Source organism: Callorhinus ursinus, unplaced genomic scaffold (genome assembly GCF_003265705.2).
Source record: "Callorhinus ursinus isolate GAN/ISIS: 27379988/994484 unplaced genomic scaffold, GSC_fseal_2.0 scaffold25, whole genome shotgun sequence".
NCBI classification, from domain to species: domain Eukaryota; kingdom Metazoa; phylum Chordata; class Mammalia; order Carnivora; family Otariidae; genus Callorhinus; species Callorhinus ursinus.
The window spans coordinates 22,826,215-22,846,363 of NW_027397087.1; the positions used below are offsets into that span (position 1 = coordinate 22,826,215).

General features: G+C 34.3%; 1 protein-coding gene across 10 annotated transcripts in view; it reads left to right on the top strand.

The window, feature by feature from the left end:
* TCF12 (transcription factor 12) overlaps positions 1-20,149 on the top strand; it is a 375,554-nt gene that overhangs the window by 144,223 nt on the left and 211,182 nt on the right. For 9 of the 10 annotated variants that reach the window (XM_025883884.2, XM_025883886.2, XM_073877071.1 and 6 more), the window contains one exon: positions 9,504-9,577. In XM_025883884.2, coding sequence (XP_025739669.1) covers positions 9,504-9,577 — 74 coding nt within the window. Of the gene's footprint in view, positions 1-9,503; positions 9,578-17,419; positions 17,482-20,149 lie in introns of all 10 variants that reach the window. The other variant, XM_025883887.2, reaches the window with a different exon arrangement.

Below are 20,149 nucleotides of genomic sequence, written 5' to 3' on the forward strand. Positions count from 1 at the left end.
CATTGAGTGTCTGTAATTGGTAAGTTTATGTCTCTTACGACATTTGTGGAATTTTTGCCCATTATTTCTTTAACATTTTTTTCCTGTTCTCTTTGTTCTGTCATTATGTCTATGTTAGACTTTTTAACATCTTCCCTTGGGTTTCTTAAGGGCCTGTTTATTTTTCTTTTAATATTTTTTCTCTTTTTATCATATTGAATTATTTCTATTGAGTGGTTATCAAATTTACTCACTCCTGCCATCACCATTCTTCCCTTAAGCCCATCCTAGAAATTTATTTTTTAAGATTTTTGATATTTTAACTTTTATTTCTAAGGGCTTACATCTGTTATCTTTTGTTTTCTTTACCCTTTTAGATTTTCAGTCTTTTCCTTTATTATGAGCCTATGTCCTTTACCTCATTAAGCATAGTTATAATATCTGCTTTAATGTCCTTTTAGGAAAATCTCAGTATTTGGGCCATATGAGGTTGGTCTACCTTGATTATCTTTTCCTTTGAGATTGGGTCACATTTCATTATCAAGGAATTTGGGATTGTATTATAGGTATCTGTGAAGTTATTTGTGTGGAAATTTTGTTTTCTTTCATGTTCCTCCAAAGAGTTTGGATTTCTTTGTTCTAGTGAGCCATTAATTGGATTTAGAATTAAAGTACAAACTCTCTGTTGCTTGAGGTTAGCACCTGCTCAAATCTCAATTTGATTTTTTTAGCCTCAGCTACATACTGCCTGGGCCTGCCCTGTGAATATGTGCTTCAGGGTTCTGCCAAGACTGGCATAGAGATGTACCAAAAATTTGGGACTCCTCTTTTCTACATCTCTTCTTTTTGGGATTCTGTCATTACTTTGTGATGACTATGGCTGTCTTGGCTCTGTCCTCTTTCTCAAGCTAGAAAGACAGTTATTGAAATTTTAGTTCCTGCAAGCTGTGGCGACTGCTTATGTGCAGGATAAAGCTTTAAGAATGAGAAACTCACCTATTCTGATCCCTAAAAACTATTAAAAAGAGAAAGTCACTCATTCTAGTCATTTCTTTCAAGTTTATGTTATCATCTAACATCAGCCTGGTTTTGTTCACTCTCCAGAGCCTCTAAGTATTTGTTTTATGTTTGTATTTTTCCCAGAATTTATAGAAGCTATCTGCGGGAGCTTACTGCATTGTTTTGGAAGCTTGTTACTAGGTCACTTTTGAGGTTTCCTCCAACATATTTGCCATTTGCTTTCAAAAATAATACTTCGTTTAAAAAAATAAGTTTTTTTTTCTTTTTTTTACTCTTGATCTACTTAGATTGCTAGACATAACTTTTCTATTTTGGATCTCTTCTTTTTAACACATCCATAGTTACTGAATTCTTACACCAGTTATATGAATGCCCTAATTTTTTTATGTTCTTAATCATTCAGTAAACATTTGAAGGCAGAATACCACATTTTTGCTAGGTACCAGAACAACATAGAGATGAGCAAGGTATGCTCCCTACTATTAAGTTTTATTGGTAGAATGTAAATGAAAACAACCAGTAGTGTTTAAGACAGAGTAAGTGCAAATAAACTTCTCAGGAAGTGTGATTAATTTAGACTTAGTTAATGAAGAACACTTCTCAGAGGAGGGGGCATTTAATCTTAGGCTGAATCAAAATTAGAAATTTAATAGGTTAGGGGTTAGATGAAAGTGGATATTCTGGGGCTAGGGAACAATAGGGGTAGTATATGAATTTGGTACCTTTGGGGAGTGATTAATACCCTGATGAGGTTGGGGGCATTGAGTTTTTGAAGGGATATAAGAAGTACTGAAGCTGAAAAGGTAGATCAAGGCCACCTTGAAGAATGCCGCACTCAGGAGTGTGGATGTTATTCCTGAAGCAGCAGAGGATCACATTTGTGGAATGAATGGATGTGATCCAACTTGTGTTTATGGCAAGATAAGTGTGCTGCCAACGTTAACTGTGGATTAAAATGGGAATATAAAAGATGAACAAGCAATACCTGAACCAGGGCACTGTATACGTGAAGAGAGCAAGTGTGATAGTTGAAATATTGATGAGGTAGAAATTAATGTGAAGAGTGACTGGTTAAGGAAATATGAAAGAAGGGTGTGAATCGAGAGATTCATTACATTTCTGACCACATTTGTAAATATCCTAACATCATGCTGAGTATATGAATCTTCTTGGAACATTTTTTATTTAAATTTCCTTTTATAGGAGTATACTATAGGCTGCACTATAATGAATACGAAGTGATTTTTCTTAGAACATGTGATGAGGTCATTTCACAGTTAATGGTATTTAAGTTTTGTGTTGGTTTAGCTACCAAGCCTAGTGAGGATTTAAGTTTCTTTAAAAGTTAATAATTTTTGCTCTTTGGGAGTAGTTAGTTGTCTGGCTTATAGAGTCATTTGTAGTCTCACTGCTTTTCACAGAATTTTCAAAAAAGTATAGTTATTTAGAATATTGGTTTTGATTATTGTCTAAAAAAGGAATGATAAGCTAACAAATAGGGAACCAGTTTCAGCCTCACTTTTATTAAACTGATTTTGTTTCCATTTTATACATTCATTCTTCCATAAGTATTTATTAGTACCTACTTGTGTCATGCACTCTTCTAGGTACCAAATATTTAACAGTGAACAAAATAGATTGCATCTTATTTTCATGGATTTTGTAATCTTTTGGGAAAAGGCAGATAACAAACACCCTTCTGTAAGATGACATTTGAACAGAGACTTAAGAAAATTAAGGGAAAGACCATTCGTATATCTGGGTGGGGAGCATTTTATGAAGAGGAAAGAGCAAATGGAAAGGCCCCAAGAAGGGGGCCTGTTTGGTGTATTTGAGCAAAAGCAAGGGACCATGTTGTTGAAATAGATTGATCCAAGAGAAGGAATAGTAGGAGATAATGTCAGAGAGGTGGCAGGCAGAACCTGTAAAACATTGTAGACCAATTTAATTCTGAATGAGCTGGGAAGCCTATGGTAGATTTTGAGCATAGGATTGACATGATTATTTTTAAAAGGTCATTCTAGTTGCTATGTAAAGAATATAGACTGTAGAAGGGCTAGAAGAAGGGGGATGCTTTAGGAGGCTATTACATTAATATGTAATATTAATTACATATTAATATCACATTAATATGTATTTACATAATTAATATTTACATAATATTAATATTATGTAATGTTATGTAAATTTGGGCTTGGACTAAGATGATCATGTTAAAAATAGTCACAGACTTGGGAAATGTATAAAGTCAATCTAATGGGATTGTACCATTAAGAGACTTTTTGCCCTGAGACTCATCAGAGTCCGAGAGAGGCAGTCAAGCCTGTTTTAATTAAGAGTTGACTGTCTTTAGTGCCTCTATGGAGTAAAACACCTGACAATGTTCTTTAGATACAGGGCTTTGGTACTGATTTGGAGAGAGGGGAAAAGCTATCCCTTGCTATCCAGAAGTTCACTTTTTGCCACTTGGCTTTTACCAAAGACCTACATTTGTACCTGTTTTTGGTAACTGAAAGAAATCAGAAGAGGATTTTTGCTTTTACCAGTGGTAATTGCTTCTTTGCTTTTTACCGTTTCAAATTACAAAAGTCTTTTCATAGGACATTTCATAGGAATACTCTACTTTCAGATAGGGAAACAAGATCCCACCCAGGTCATCAGATAGCTCCCAGTGTGGTACAATATATCTGCTTGCCCTCTGGAATTTAGTTTCAATCCCTGGCCATCAGGCAGTACCTATGTTTTGTAAAAAGATGGACTTGCCATTTTCTTTGGATCCTCTGTTTAAATTACTGGAATGTCCTTAAAATTTTATCTTTACATGGTATTTATATAGAGTGATGTGGCTAATAACATTGCAAAATAACTCTATTTGAAAGTTACTTTCAAAATTAGTCATTTTCCTGGAATTAGCCATGTGTTTACTAGTGTATTTTGGCACTAGAATATCCCTACTTGTAAATTTTTGTTCTTAATACCAAATAGAAATTGTGTTTGAATTTTAAATGGTGACCTGTGATTCCTTTTACTCTTCTTACTGTTCTTATTTTCTTAAATGCTTTTAAAAAGAATTAGATTGTTTTATTTGACTGTTCATTGTGCAGTATCTCAGTTGTTTATAAGTTTAAAAAAGCCACTGTAATCACTGTTATATACTTCATATGAGGCACCATGTCTTAACTTCACTTAAATTCACTTAGGATTTTAATATTATCATAGCTTTTTGATTTTGTTTTAATTAATGTTTAGCATAACAACAGAGGATTTGCTATTATATTCTAATTGATCCCATTTCACAGTGAAGTTCTGGAAAAACACATTGGTAGATTTATTTCACAAGTATATAAAATCATACAATAAAAATGGTGGAGTTTACTTGTATATTATTTTACAATTGATTGTAGCCTTGGAGTGTTATTTAAACAAATATCATTACTCCACAAATAAAATTGAGTAAAGAAACTATTGAAGAGAGACATTCATAGCTTTGGTTATCTGACATAGCCGTCTCCAATCTGGTTTATTTCATCAAATTATTTATTGAATCACCTTATAGCAGATGGCAATCCTGCAAAGTATATTGTCTTTCCCTTATTTATAACAGTGTTGGGATTTGATATTTGTGAAGTACATTTTACTTGCTAGGATAAAAATCTTCATTTCAGTGCTCCTAAAGGGGTGTGTGTGTGTGAGAGAGAGAGATAAATTCCCTGTGCTCCTCCTTCCAACTTTATGTATGTGCCTTTTTCATAAGGAGAGGTACCAAGCAGAGTGGTTGTAGTGTTTTGTTTTTCTTACCAGCTTTACTGCAGGGATATCCTAACCACTCTTCACTCCATTCTTTGTATTGTTCCCTTTCTTCCTTTTATTCCTTCTCTGCTCAGTAGACTCCCACTACTGTCTGAAATATTTCCCCAATTCCAGACCTGTTTGTCACTTTACGCTAGTCTCAGCCTCAGGTGGCAGAGTCATTGGTGACAGTGGCAAGTAGGAAAAGATGGAACTGGTCAGCAGCTTTTCTCCTCATTTACCCCTTTTACCTCCAGGCAGGTTTTCCCTGAGCCTCATCAAACCATGAGTAATGTTTGTGTATATGAACTCTGTACTATTTTGGGCCCATGTGGGAGGGAAAAAAAAGTCTTTAGGGTATAGAAAAATCATTCCCCTCCCCCACCAAAGTCTGTTTCCAGTTTTGCTAGTGGTTAAAAACCTAGAGAGGTCTATAGGACTCCGTACTAGGAGAATAAAAGAAGAGGTAGCATAGAAGTTGTGAGATAGTTTTATGGTTAACTCAAGAGAACACTTCTGGTGAAAAACTAAAGATGGTAGCAGCTGAGAGGAAGCAGGTAGACTAATATCTGAGTTCTTCATAGAAAAGAGAATACTGCCATATGTTAAACTTTACCAAGAAGTTTGCTTGCTTCTCCAAGAATTTTGCTCTCTGATACCTCAGAAACTCAGTTTTTACCTCTTACTCCTTCTCCGGAGTCCTAGCCTCTTAAGGAACTGCCTGTGTATGTAGTGACTTATGATTTGTTTCTAGTTACTTTTCCTATTAAATGAGAAGGTAGCGAATTGTTTTGTTGAATTTACAAACCATTTTTGATGGTTTTTTGATGTAAGGTAAAAAAATTTAATGTGAATTCTTTGCTGGAAAATATTAAAAATAGCATGTACACCTTTTGAAACGGGGCCTATGGAATCAAATATATATTGGACTGTATTTAATTGGTTCCATATAAAAAAGCAGGTACTTAAGAGAATCTGTATATAAAATATTAAAAATAAATATAAAATATTTAATTTAGTAAAAAAATATTAAAAAGAAAAGGTCATTTCAATCTCTATAATAAATTATTGATTAACCCTTTTAATCTTGTTGAATAGAAATAGAATAATTTATTAAAAACTTAAGACTCAAAGTGTTTATACCACTCAGTGATCGTTAAACTTTCTCTTACATCTATCATTTTAATCTATCATTCGAGGAACTAGCTTCTCTAAAAATTGTTGACATTGGAATTCATAGACTAGAAATGGGGAGGAAAGAAAATACATGGCAGTGATGATACAGATGTATCTTAATAGAAATGTTTTCTCCCCAGTCACTGTATTGCAACTATATTGTATTTTCTTGTTGATAAATAGTTCTTTAGATTTTGACCAATTTGTATAAATTTTGGTCAGTTTGTACAATTCTGTATTAAGTTTATTTTCTGTGTGTGATTTCTTTTTTTCTGCTTACCTTGGTCTTATGGCCGAAGCTTTGGAAAGTTTATTATTCCTGTCATATTTCTGTTTGTACAGCCATTGTCTTCGGCAGAAAGGACTCATTGATGCTGAAAGATGACTCTTGCCTTTGTCAGTGCCAGCCACGACCTTCTCAGAGTCTGGATATGTTAACAATAAAACTATAGAGCTCTGAGTTTCAAACCTAGCCAGATCCTTGTTAGTCTGTAGCATCCTTTGAACCCCCCTGCCATGTCCAGTATCATTTATAGGTCACACTCTTTAGCTGTTGGCTTAATTATCATCTCATTTAATTCATTAAATCTTTGCTTTTCTTTTACACTGTGGGAGTAATTCGTGTCATGTGATGAAAATTGTAATTGATGAAAATTCTGTGTTTTCACAGAATTTTATATATCTTTAAAAAAATCTAGTCTGTTATGTTTTCTGTAGCAGGCACTCATCTTTTTTCTATTCTCTTTTACAGATGTATCTAGATAACACATAGACCTCATATTTGTTTCTCATTTGATATAAGACAGTTCAGAGTCATAAACTATGGTCTGATTATTTTCATTAGGATATGATCATCAAAATAAGTTTCTATTCTGTTGAATGAATACTTTCATTGAAAGTATGATTACCTTCCTCCCCCCACCCCACCATTCTACTTTTTGTCTCCATGGATTTGACTACTCTAGGTACCTGATATAAATGGAATTGTACAGTATTTGTCCTTTTTGTGACTGGTTTATTTCACTTAACATAATGTCTTCAAGTACATCTAGTTGTAGCATGTGTAAGAATTCCCTTCATTTTTTTTTTAAAGATTTTATTTATTTGAGAGAGAGAGAGCCTGAGGGGGGAAGGGTCAGAGGGAGAAGTAGACTCCCTGCTGAGCAGGGAGCCTGATGCGGGACTGGATCCTGGGACTCCAGGATCATGACCTGAGCGGAAGGCAGTCGTTTAACCAACTAAGCCACACCCAGGTGCCCAGAAGTTCCTTCATTTTTAAGGCTAAATAGTATTGCATTTTATGTATATGTCACATTTTATTTATCCATTCATCTGCCAATGCATACTTGACTTGCTTCCACCTTTTGGCTATTGTAAATAATGCAATAGAATAGGGGTGTACAAATATTTGAGACTCTGCCTTCTGTAGCCAATTTAAGTTTGTATTTTATTTCGGCTATGTAGTATAAAAAAATCTTAACTTATATAGAAAAACAGTTGCAAATGGAAAGTATGATTTAAAAATAAAATTTTCATAAAATTATTTGCAGTTTCATCAGTAGTTTTTTATTATGTGGGTTAATAGCCTTTTCTTGGATTGGGCCTCATAGGAATTCTGACTGCTCTTCTGCGGTGTTGATTACAAAGAAAATGCTTGGAATATAGCCCACAGGTACCTAGTCATACTGGAGAGATGGCTACTAAATATACTAAAGGTATATTTTTAGCGATATTTCCCAAACTTGTAGAATCTTTCCTAAATCTAGAATTTTAGTAAGAATTATCCAGGCATGAACAAAACATTGTATATTCATGATCTCTCTGTGTTTTCAAAGCTTCTGGTTTGCTTGAAATTGTGCCTAGAGTGTTTTCTGTAGTAGGTACCCATCTTATAACTAAAGTGTTTTTAAAAACTTTTTAAAAATATATGTTAATCACTTAATATAGAAAGTACAGGTTCATAAAAAGAATAAACTAAGGACCTACCAACTAATGATTTAGTGATTAGTAAGTTGTACTTTGGAAATTAACTCTTCTTTTCCTGTTTGTCACCTGCCCCCTCAGTTGGCAGTCCTGTCCTTGTGAAAGAGACTTGAGAATTGCGGCTGGTTCCTGGAGAATTTGTGGTATTTAACTCACTACAGACCACGTTCTCATCTAAATCACAGAGGACTCCAAGGAAGTTTTGTATTTTTATTTTTTTTAAGAAAAAGAGGTTCTAAACTTAGCAGAATGTTGTCTTTGTAACATTCAGAGTTTTCTCATGAAAGAATGAAAAAAAATCAACTCTTCGTGTTTCATCATAGAAAACTTGGAAAGGGTTTGGGAAAGCATACCCTGTTAGGGTCAAGGATAAAAAAGACTGGTCCTCAAGACAGAAAAGGAAGAGATACCTGGATTGAGAGGTCTTCAGCTCTTTCTTTTTCTAGGGACTGACTGGAAGGTGAAAATAATGGAGCCAGAGCTTCAGAGGGCACATTAAGGAGCACAATAAATTGATTTTTTTGTTAATCCTTTTTTACTTTGAGTTATTCTTTGCAGTTTTCAGAAGAGTAGATCTCATTTAGAATCAGATTTTGGAGGAGGTTTTACTAGGATAAGTTGTCACATCATTTTTATTAGTTTTAATGTAACTAACATTGATGTGATATGATTTGGTATAGTTTGATTTACTTTGATGTCTCCAGTTAAGAATATCTAGTCAATGTTATATTAGAAACCAATTTTATTAACTTGAACAGTTGTCCAAATTGCTTCATTCTCTTTTTTTTTTTTTTTTAGAGAAGGGGAGGGGCAGAGGGCGAGAATCTTAAGCAGGCTCCATGCCCAGTGCAGAGCCCAGTGTGGGGCTTGATCTCACAACCCTGAGATCATGACCTGAGCTGAAATCAAGAGTCAGACGCTTAACCGACTGAGCCACCTAGGCTCCCCAACTTGCTTCATTTTCTAAGGCTTATCCATAAGAACTAAATTCTTCATATTTTCATGTAGACAGGACTAAAGTATAGAAGGTTGGGGGTTTCATCTACTCTTAGAAGTAGCAGTGGAGGGGCGCCTGGGTGGCTCAGTCGTTAAGCATCTGCCTTCGGCTCAGGTCATGGTCCCAGGGTCCTGGGGTCAAGCCCCGCATTAGGCTCCCTGCTCAGCGGGAAGCCTGCTTCTCCCTCTCCCACTCCCCCTGCTTGTGTTCCCTCTCTTGCTGTGTCTCTCTCTGTCAAATAAATAAATAAAATCTTTAAAAATAAAAAAAGAAGTAGCAGTGGATGAGGAGACCTAGATTATGCCCTATTTTAAAAGTCTCCAAAGACATTTTGGTTCTGAAATTCTGCATTGTATAAAGGACGTTGTATGGAGCAGTGATGAAGACTTTCTGAGATAACTTACTTTCTTCAGGTTTCTGAGACAAGAATTGATACACAGCTAGTTCCATACAAATGCAAATACTACTTGCTGAATTGTATTCTCTGCTGTACTGTGTGAAAACAAATCCATCATAGTAGCCTTTTGGATTTATATCTTTCACTTTCTTCTCTCCTTAGGTATGGATGAACGAGGAGGTACAACATCTTGGGGAACAAGTGGTCAACCAAGCCCCTCTTATGACTCATCTAGAGTAAGTTTGTTCATCAACCCTTGATTAAAACTATAAAGTAATTTGGCAGAATAAGTAAGGTTTTTCATATATGAGCTCTGTATCTTAAGAGAAATAAAGATTAACATATTTACATGGGAATACCATAGAATATGCAGTGCCCTCATGGTAGATTTAATTTTTTTTTATATTTTAATTTACTGTCATACTTTGAGAGTTTATTTTCTCTCTTAAAATGAAGGAAATGTTCTTGGTGTTATTTCTACACCTGGATTACCTGCAATACTCTTTACTAAAGTTGGAAGAGTTTGGAATGCCTCACCAATTATTCTCTCTATACATAGTCATTTTTCTTTGTGTATTGTTTTCTTCATGTATTACCTTTGAGAGATGGCACTGACTTTCCAAATATCAGTTTCCAGTCTTCCCTCCTCGGTTCTTGTTCCAGTAGTCATCAGCTGTTTATATCAGGGACTCTGTAGCCCTGTCTCTTGGAAGCATATCAAAACAGACATAACAGATGACATTTCTTGGTTGGCAGTTAAGAGAAAATAGGACCAAGCTAACATTTTATACTTGGAAAGGTCAAAAGGTTAAAGCCTTTTTTAAGCAATAAACAAACGAACAAAAAATCCCCCAAAACTTTAAAATAATGAGACTGAAATACTAAAAATTAGACCAAAGAATTGTCAGTAAAATTAAACTCTGTTCCCGGACTCCGCAGTAAATTGGTGAGGTTAAGGGATAACTTTTCAAAAATGTTATACTTTGCGTGAACAATGAATTATTTACTTCTCGTAGAATTAACCAGTAGAAGATGGACAAGCATAAAATTTATGGATACTTAATCCTAGAAGCAGATTGGCATAAGTGGAAGGAAGCAGTATGTGATTGGAGTTCATAGTCTTCATATGGGTTATGCTGTTTTGCATTGAAAAATGCGGAGTTAAAATATGTGGTTTGTTATTATATTTGGCTGTAGCCTATGTTTAATTTATTTTAAATACTTTGGGAAGAAGTAGAACAATCATGTAGAATCCACAAACAATACAGAGAGACAATTAAACATGGTTTTTAGTGTTTTCCTTTTGGGACTCAGTGCTGAGAAACCTGGTTGTAGTGTAAAGAACACTGTCTTGGGCACCATAAGACTCGGAATTCCTGTCAACTCTGTGGTGAAATCTTGGACACCTTATTTTATCTTGGGGATAGTCAAAGATTTTATCTTTGGTTGATGTTCAAATTTCCTTCCTTTAAAAGTTTTTGATTCTTTAAATAATATTGTGAATAGGAAAGGTAGGTTTCCTGTTTTGTGAAGTATGAATTTTATATAGTGGAGAACAAAATACTATTTATTAATATTGGATTATTTTCTTTCAAAGTCTTGTTATTGTGTGATAACATATTATTTCTTAAAATGCATTAAATGATGCCTTTGTACCTTATGTTTACTTTCCTTTCAAACTTCAGTTTTTTTTTTTACTTGAGTGCTAAATAGGATTCTAGGAGAAGAGAACATAATAATATATCCAAACATTTACATATTTCATGATTGTGAAATTAAGTTTGCGTCTAGAGATGGACTTCAAAGCAAATCTTCCTTTTCTTTTTTGCTATTTGATCTATAGGTGAATATGAAATGCTGTTCTTTACTCTTAATTTTTTTGAGTGTATATTGTGTATAGTGAAAAGTTAAATTGATTTTATAATAAACTAGTTTTCTGTTTAAAAACCCAGATTAATCTTTAGCTAATCCCAGTCTACCATACCACTATATATATTTTTTTTTTTTCTTACCTGTCTACTGAGAAATCAGATAGAGTGGTGATTTAATGTTACCCTTTATTTTTATTCTCACTGAAATCCACTCTTCCACTCACTTTGCTTCTTCTGTCCTAGTCATGATTTTGAACCTAAAATGGTTTAGTTATCTAGTTAAGAAGTTATGTTTTATTTATAATTTCAAGCAATTTAATTCCCTGAACTCTCCTCACCAGGGAAAGACAGTTATGATTATCTTTGAAGCTGCCCTCAACACTGCTGTATAGGAAATTTATCAACTTTTTGAGTTTATCATTAAACATCTAAGTTGACCGTTTTTTTCATAATCACAAGTATAGATGGATGTAATTTATTAATAAGAATCTTGGTTTACCAAAGTATTTATTCTACTGAGTATAATAGTATGTTGAATTTTTTTAATTCAGGAGAAATACTGATATTGGCTATAAACCAATTTTGACACATTGTTTGTAAAATTATTAAAAAGTCAATGTAAATTTTAATGAAATTGCAGGTACTTTTATAGAAATTATGTCAGTGAAATTTATTTAGACTTTTCCAGTATAAATAATACATTTCTATCACAGCAAGTTGTATCATTTTAAAAAAATTTTTGGTTTTACATTCCTGATAGATTTTTTATTTTACTTTTTGTAAAGTTTGAAAATACTTAATAGGCCACAATAAAAAGTATGTAAATCCACAGAATGAGTAGTTTGGTGGGGTTGTAAAGCATATGCTTTTAGTTTAGTTGGGTTCAACTGAGTTGCTGTTCTCCCTCCCTGGCCCCCACTAAAACTATAAGGGAGGGGAAAAAATCATTTTTTCCATTACTATAAAATCTTATTTGGCACATGAACTCTATTAATACTCCTCTATTAATGTAGTAAAACTGTGCATTTTACTGTTTAAGATTGGCTACACCAAATCATGTAGGTTGAACTTAATATCTATTTAACAGCTTTTTAAGGGGAAATTTTTGCTTTGTATACTTTTTGCCTGATAGGTACTGACATTAAGTCTAACAAAGATAGCATTCTGCTCTAGTAACCGTGATATGTAAGTGAGCTCTACCAGAGTTGTGTGATTAAGAGGCCACAAACTTCTCATCAGTGTAATTAGTCTTATACATGTTCTCTCAGAAGTAGGAAAAGTCACTCCAGCAGAGCTCCTGTCTGCTCTATTTTTCCCAAATCCACAAGAAAAGTAGCCTTAGAATATATAGGTGATTCCTTGAATTTCTGGTTATCAGAACTATCCATACCACATCATTCAAGAAAGAATTTTTGTTAGGCAGACACAGAAATAAATGCTGTACCTAATAGTGGTTATAGAATTGGTAGAATGGTCAGCATTCTTATGAAATGTGGAGATGAGACAACATGTTTGAGACACTCGTAAGAAAGTAAGAGCATTTGTGGCATGTACCTCAAACCTCGCCACCTTTGTTAGAGTCCTGGTTTATGCACTGTTGACCTACTGCCTGCCTGTGCAGAATAAGACACACAAATGAACAGAAAAAAGGATCATCATGATGTGAATAACACTTTTATTTTCAGAAATATGTGAAAAGTGGTGTTTGAGGTTAAAGCCCCAAAGATTACAAAGAGCGATTAAGATCTCAGATAGTTTAGATGTGAGCAAGAGTTATAGTTAGTTTGTTCCCTCTTTCCCTTAGTTTTTATCCTTTCCTGCAAACAAATGTTTTCTATATTTGACATTGCATCAGGCATAAAGGGCAGAGAATACCATGATTTTTGTTATTTACGACCACATTAATTTATTCCAGTTCCAGATTTTTTTTCCCTCCTCTTTAGAAGACAATGGTCAAGAGCACGGACTCTGGAGCCAGAGTGCCTGGGCGTGAATCCCATCTCTGCCATTTACTGCCTGTATGATTCTGGACAAGTTATTTAAATCCACTGTCCCTCAGTTTAGTCATCTGTGAAATGGGGATAATAATAACTACTTTATAAGATTGTCATGAGGATTAAATGAATGTAAATCCATGCTTAAATGAGATAAATCTGTAAAGTGCTTAGATCAGTGTCTGGTACATAGCGTTGTGTAAGTGTTGGCTTTAATCCTCTGTATATCAGAATTTATTAACTAGATCTATATGGAACAATTAACCAAATTTAAATGAATGAATACATTTGCAGATGTGCTACATCCTAAGTATAATGAATAAGAATTATTTGCTGATTCTGTCATGCTTAATATACTTCCTTTAGATTTGTAAAAGACATAGATAAAATCTATTTCCTTTCCCCTTCAGTTATCTGTTTCTTTCTTGGGAAAGCAGAAATCCTGTGATAAACCTAGATATAAAAGTTTTACTCTGTCTAGTACAAGGCTTTTTACATAATGGATGCTCTATACATGTTTGCTGAATATATTCAAATTGAGGAAGAATTGTTAGATTTACTAAATTAATTGTGTTTGGAGATGGAGAAGAATCAAAGTTGATTTATGATGAAGCTTGAAGTTCGAAGTCAGTGATGGTGATATTAATGGTAATAGGCTTCCTTTCTCCTATGCTTAGCATATTATTGTCCTGACTGATACTACTACTTAGTGAAGCATTTTATTTAAGATCACCAACTCTGGAGGATTGTACTTTGTGACCCTGGACAAGTTACTCAACCTCTTTGTGCCTCAGATTTCTCATCTCTAAAGTTATGATAATTTTACACATACTTTGTAGGGCTTGAGTAAAGATGAAATGTAATAATAGCTATAAAGTATTTCATTTCATTTACTGACACAATAAATGAAAGCTGCTATTACTATTATTACTATCATTATCATTATTATCTCCAAATATCTAATATTTCAAATTTCATTTTCATGGTCATATTTTCGGATGTACAGATTCCATTCTTGAAATGTTGTGTGATCATTTTAGTTCATGGAAATTCCAAGGGACCACATCATCTTGGTTTTCCTGACCTCTTAGCTCTGCAGCCCAACCTAGGCCAAGCTCAAAGTACTGAAGTACTATTGGGATTTGCATCCTGGAATTATGACAGGGCTCACAGAAAAGGGGAGAAGTCTTCCTGTTGACACTCTTTCCCTAAGATACAGAATTTTTCATTCCTCAGTTTAAAAAAGTAAGAGAGATCAATGGTAGGTAACCACTAATAGAAATTATATTTATAGGCACCAGCAGTGACTGGCAGTTGGCATTTTAATTGTGAGCATTTTTAAGGTTATATATAATTTATTGCAGTATTTTGGGGGAAAGAAGCAACATTCAATTACATGAGTTTGCTTATTTTTTCTAATTGCTAAATGTCTTCCATGGTTTTCCTTTCTCTGTATAAAATATGGTTTGCATAGTGAAACAGCCATGTCCATGTTGCTCTTCCTTTCCTCCCCATTTTGCAGTATCATAGAATTTCAAAGCTAGAAAGTGTGATAGCTATGTCCAGTCCTGTTATTTTATAGATCAGGAAACTAAGAGAGTTTGAGATTTGGCTAGGTTGAGCTAGATGCTATTGATACAAAATACACATAAGATTTGGCTAGACAGTTTGTCTAGTTAATAACAGACTTTGGCCTAGAACTCAGATATTCCAAAATCTGTACAGTTATTTTTTAACCCTCTTACCTTAGTATTTACCAAGTCAGAGAAGAAATGTCTTAAATTTTTTTGCCATATACTGAAGGAATGGGAGAAGAGAGGAGAAAGTTGAAGAGAAAAGAGGATCTGCAATTGATATTTCAAAAGAGGACATGGGACGTGATATGATTTAAAAAAAAAAAAAAGTTTGCCAGCCCGCATAGTGTATCATGAGGCAGACAAGCATAGAATTTAAGAGCTTGAACATTGAATTCAAGTTGTGTGGGTTCTATTTCTGGCACTTCTACTTCCTAGCTGTATGACTCGGGGCAAATTATTTCTCTTTGCCTCAATTTTTTTTTTCCTTTTCCTTTTCTCATTGATAGAAGGGAGGTGGGTGCTAATAATAACTACCTTAGTAAAGTTCCGGACTTAGGCCTATTAGTGAAGAAGGAAAACCAGTTATGTGGTGATGAGTTGGCTTTAAAATACTAGGTTTAGCGGCTGTATATGACTCAGCACAAAATAATTTCAGACTTTTAATCAAGAAATAAATAGTAGGTGTGTTTTGAGGGCTTTCATTTTAATACATACTCTTGACTTTCTGCTACCTGTTACAGTGAGGTAGCAGAATAAGGGTTCATTTTTATTTAAAAAGCACCAGCAGTGGTCATTTCTCCAGCCGTTTGTCAGGAATACACATGGATGACAGCCTGACAGACCAAGTCAGGTAGAAAATGAATATGACAGTACAAAGATTCAGGAGTTGCTCTAGCCTTCTAAGGCTCTTACTCAAAGCCATAGATTGGGTACTTCCTTTGGATGAGGGAAACAAAAATAAGTAAAAATTCAACTAGAATAGACATATAGCTTTCAGATTATATGAAAACTAACCTGAGTCCATAAGGTCATCTGGATGAGTTTAATGTTAACCTCTCTAGCTGCTCCTAGACCATTTCTGCCTGATGTAGCTAAAGTGTTCTTTAATTCTGCTTAGTATTCTCTCCCTTCTTAGCAGGTATTCAGTATCTTTTCATTCATGTGGATGAGCTTGGCAAACAGCCACCCTGTAGTTTGGTGGATAGCAAGTTGGAGATGAGATAATAGAGCCTCATCTATGTGCTATCTGTACATAATACACAGAGATCCTTCTGACCCCAGGAAGGTTTATACTGGCAGAGTTTGGGGAGAGCCTGATGTGAGTTCATATACATTTGACAGTGGAAGCCTTGGGAATATGTAGGGGTAGAGAGAACCTGTAGTTTTCTTCTCCCAGGATAGTACAGTGGTATGAGAGCTACCTTTGTAAGTAAGGATGATAATGTTGTCTTTCTGCTTTTAAGGAACTTGTGCTTACTCTGGTTCCCCAGTTTTAAGATGCTGCGATTTGTAGGGACACTCAGTTTTTGCATCCTTAAAAGTGAACAAAGTATATCTTAGAGTTCAGGAAATATAGTTAGAAATACAAGTCATATTTACCTAAAGAGTTAAATAAATTATAAAACTTTAACTCTTAAGGCAGGAATGAAGAAGCTATAATTATTAGGCAGCAAATAGTTGACTATCAAATTAATTTCATTGGTTACAGAAGATGGAGAGATTGCTTTTGGTGATCAGGAAAGAGTGAAAAGGAAGTGTTTGAGTAAACTATTGTAGGACAGACAGTATTTGTATGAATAAGATTAAAAGGAAGACAACTTTCTGGAAATGTGGAATGATAGGACCACAAGTACAGAGACCTCAAAATCACAAAATTCAGTAAAGAGTAAATGATCTTGCTGTATAGGTAAATAGTGTGATAAGGCAGGTAACCCTTCTGTTCAAGAAATGTAGCCTATCCTTTGGTGAGTAGAGAGCCACTTAAAAATAAATTTTTATGCAGGGAATGACACAAAGGATTTTGTAAAGAGCAGTATATTGTGGTATGAGGGATGGATCCAAAGTGAAAGAGTGACAAGAAAGAGGACGATCTGGTAAGATATTACTGCATAGGCCTACTTGCAATGAAATAAGACTTAGATTAGGATGATAGGGTCAAGATCACAAAATAATGGAAAGAGGAGCGATGTCTCAAAGGAAAAAAATACTGGCACATTTGGTAACTGAGGAAGATATAAAATCATATATATATTCACTCCCCCCACAGAATGACGACTCCTGAATTAAACTCCATGTGTTTTATTCAGGCTTTGACAAGGTAGCTGCAGTTGTGTGATGCAACCACCAAATTGTTTGATTTTGATTGTTTCCCTTATAAATGGGAAAATCTAGTTGTGTGAATAAAAAAATAAATTTTTACTCATTGTCCTCCATTGATAGCATTGATGGGTAATAAAGTTTAGTGTTACTTTCTCTTCTTTAGAGTAGGTATTTTCTCTAGATTGTTTATTGTTTGCTATTGTTTTTATTTTCAAAGGGGAAAATGGTGTAGGTTTTATAGCTACTACGAGTTCAAATGCAATAATTAGAAAGGACACACAAATTTTGAAATAGTATTTTATGCCTCTTGATCTCAGGTACAAAACACGAGATGAAGCAGTTAAATAGCAAAGCGAGACAGGAGGGACAGAGAATTAAAGTAAGTGTTTTCTATATATTGCATCTATGTTCCCATTAATCTCTGTTTTGTTATGTAACTGCTCCTTCTGAATGTTCTGAATGTGAAGAAAAACTATGGGTGAGAAAAGGGTGTATTTTAAAGTTAGGTTTAAATAGACCCATGAGGGAAAATGTTGTTTGTTACTCTTCTTTGTATTCAAAACAGCACCTGCCTATAACTTGTAGTCTTAGTTCTTAGATAAGGAAAAAATTGGGTTAGGATGATGTAAGCTCCTTTAAATCTCTTGCTACCAGATATTTAAAATGAAAGAAATCACACAGCTATCAGGTTGTCTACTTTTCCATTTTAAGTTAGGCAGACCTTCTATTTTTTTTCAGTTTAGCCATTCTTCCAGGGACAGTGTCCATTCAGATACTGTCACATAGCTTTCGGAACCAGCCTTTATGTCAGTTTGTCACCTCACTGTAAGTTTCACCTAACTTTGCATGCCTGTCCTTATAGCATCTTTATCAGGACTGATCTTTACAGTTCTCTTTTTTAAATCTTCTTATTGTTTAGTCTTTAAATTAACAAGTGAAAGTCAAAACATATTACTCTTTGAATATCTCTTATGTCCCTTTTTGTAATTGTTGAGGTCTTATTTCTGGCAACTTTTTTATTATTTTCTATAGATTTACATATTTCTTGTCCATAAGAACAGAATGGAGAGTAGATTTGGGCTGAATACCTTTCTAGGTTCCCTTAGCCTATTTTTGTTAATAGCAATGATCATAACTAGCATTTATTACAATATCATTTAAAACCTTTCACCTGTTCCCTATTTTACGCTTCACACCAGCTTATCAAGAAGCCCTTTTTAAAATCCTGTCCATTTTAGAAGTGAAGGTTCAGAGAAGATGGATAACTTAACAGATATTAAACATTCAAGACTAGTAGCCCGGTAGTATGACTCTAAATTACTCTCCCCTTCTACCATATCACTTGCCAATGTGTAAGAGACCCCAAAACTGTTGTTATTCCTCCTTTTCTAGGACTTTAAAGGCAGACACTCTAGAAGTTGTAAGATGATGGCACTGTCATTATTTCTTATAAAAATATTATTTACATTTTATACTTAAAAAAATATAAGCCATAGAATCAATTAGATAAGTTTACATCCTGGCTTCACCACTATATTTGACCTTGGAAAAGATAAGAGACTTAATTTCTGAACCTCAGATTTCTCGTCTGCAAAGAGATTTTTCTCGTAACAAGTGTGTGAGAATTAATACAAGAAGTTTTATAAAGCACAATATCTGGAATATATTAAGTAGGTTACAAGTGTTCCTCCTCTTACATCCAGTCTCATGAAAAATTACAGATCTATTTTGATACAGAAGTACGTAGGAATTTTACAAGTCTCAGATACTCCTTAGAGAAGCCTCTGTTTTGAATTCCCGGAGCATGTCCTGAACAAGATGAGGAACCTGTTGCAGTTTTTAAATGACCAACAAGAGGTTCTGTAGGTCAAGAAAAGTAAATTTTTCACAAAATTGAAACTATTGGAAAAGTTTATTCCATTGTAGATCTTGGGATTTAGAGATTATTGGGGAAAAAATTGGGCAACCCAGATTTTTATAAATATAGATTCTTACTAATCTACATTCTTATGATAGGTTCTGTTCCTTAAATTTGTTTGAAAGGATATCTACCCCACAGGGTAGTTAGGAGACCTAAATGAGCTTATGTATGTCAAAGGCTTAGCATGAGCAATTAATTTTAGTTCCTTTTGTGATGTACTTTTGTCATATATTCTAACATTTTTACTTTGAAAATAACAAGCTTGGAGTGTTTTTCCTTCAGTGAATTGAACTGATACTTGATCCTTTGTCCTATCAAATGAAATAATTACTTTAATGTGGTTTTATATCAGAATGTGCTTCTTTTTGCATGGAGCAGCCTGCTTCTTGGTGTTTAGTATAAGAAGTTATTTAGTGATTAGCAAGAAAGTATCAACTGTCCTGTAAGCAACTGTGGTCTCCATATTGGTGATACCATTACATCTCACTGGGTTTATAGTTTTCTGAGTTCTTGCTCTTTAAATATTATTCTTGACTTCCCACTAACCTTACCTTACTCTCTTAGATCACTTTTTACTCACTTTCTTCCCAATTTAGAATTCTGTAGTCTTCTCTTGGACTTGTACTCTTTGTAGGCTGTTCACATGGAATCCTTTTTTCTCTCAGTTCTTTCATTCATGCAGCATTTATTGAGATTCCATAATTTTCTGGTCTTTGGAATAGTTAAGCAAAATAAGATGATCAGTCCATACTATCTAGGCAAACAAGTGCTCATTCTCATGGGGAAAACAGATTATTATACTCTATAGTGATAAAAGTTATGGTAATGATGGCCCAGGGAGAGTAGAAGCACAGAAATTGAAGCAATACTTGGTTATCAAACCTCTAGGGCACGTCAGTTGAAAATGGTAATCTGTTTATAATATAAAGAACAAAGGACTTAAGCCGGGAGACTTCTCCCATTAGACAAGTGAACTTGATCAAATGTTACTTACTCTGGACATTAGTTCATAACATGTAAAACAAAAATTTTCCCCAAGATCATGGTTTTTCACACTGTGCTTAATAGGATATTAATAAATAATTTGTAAATAGAGAGTTCCATAGTCTAATATATTTATGTATTA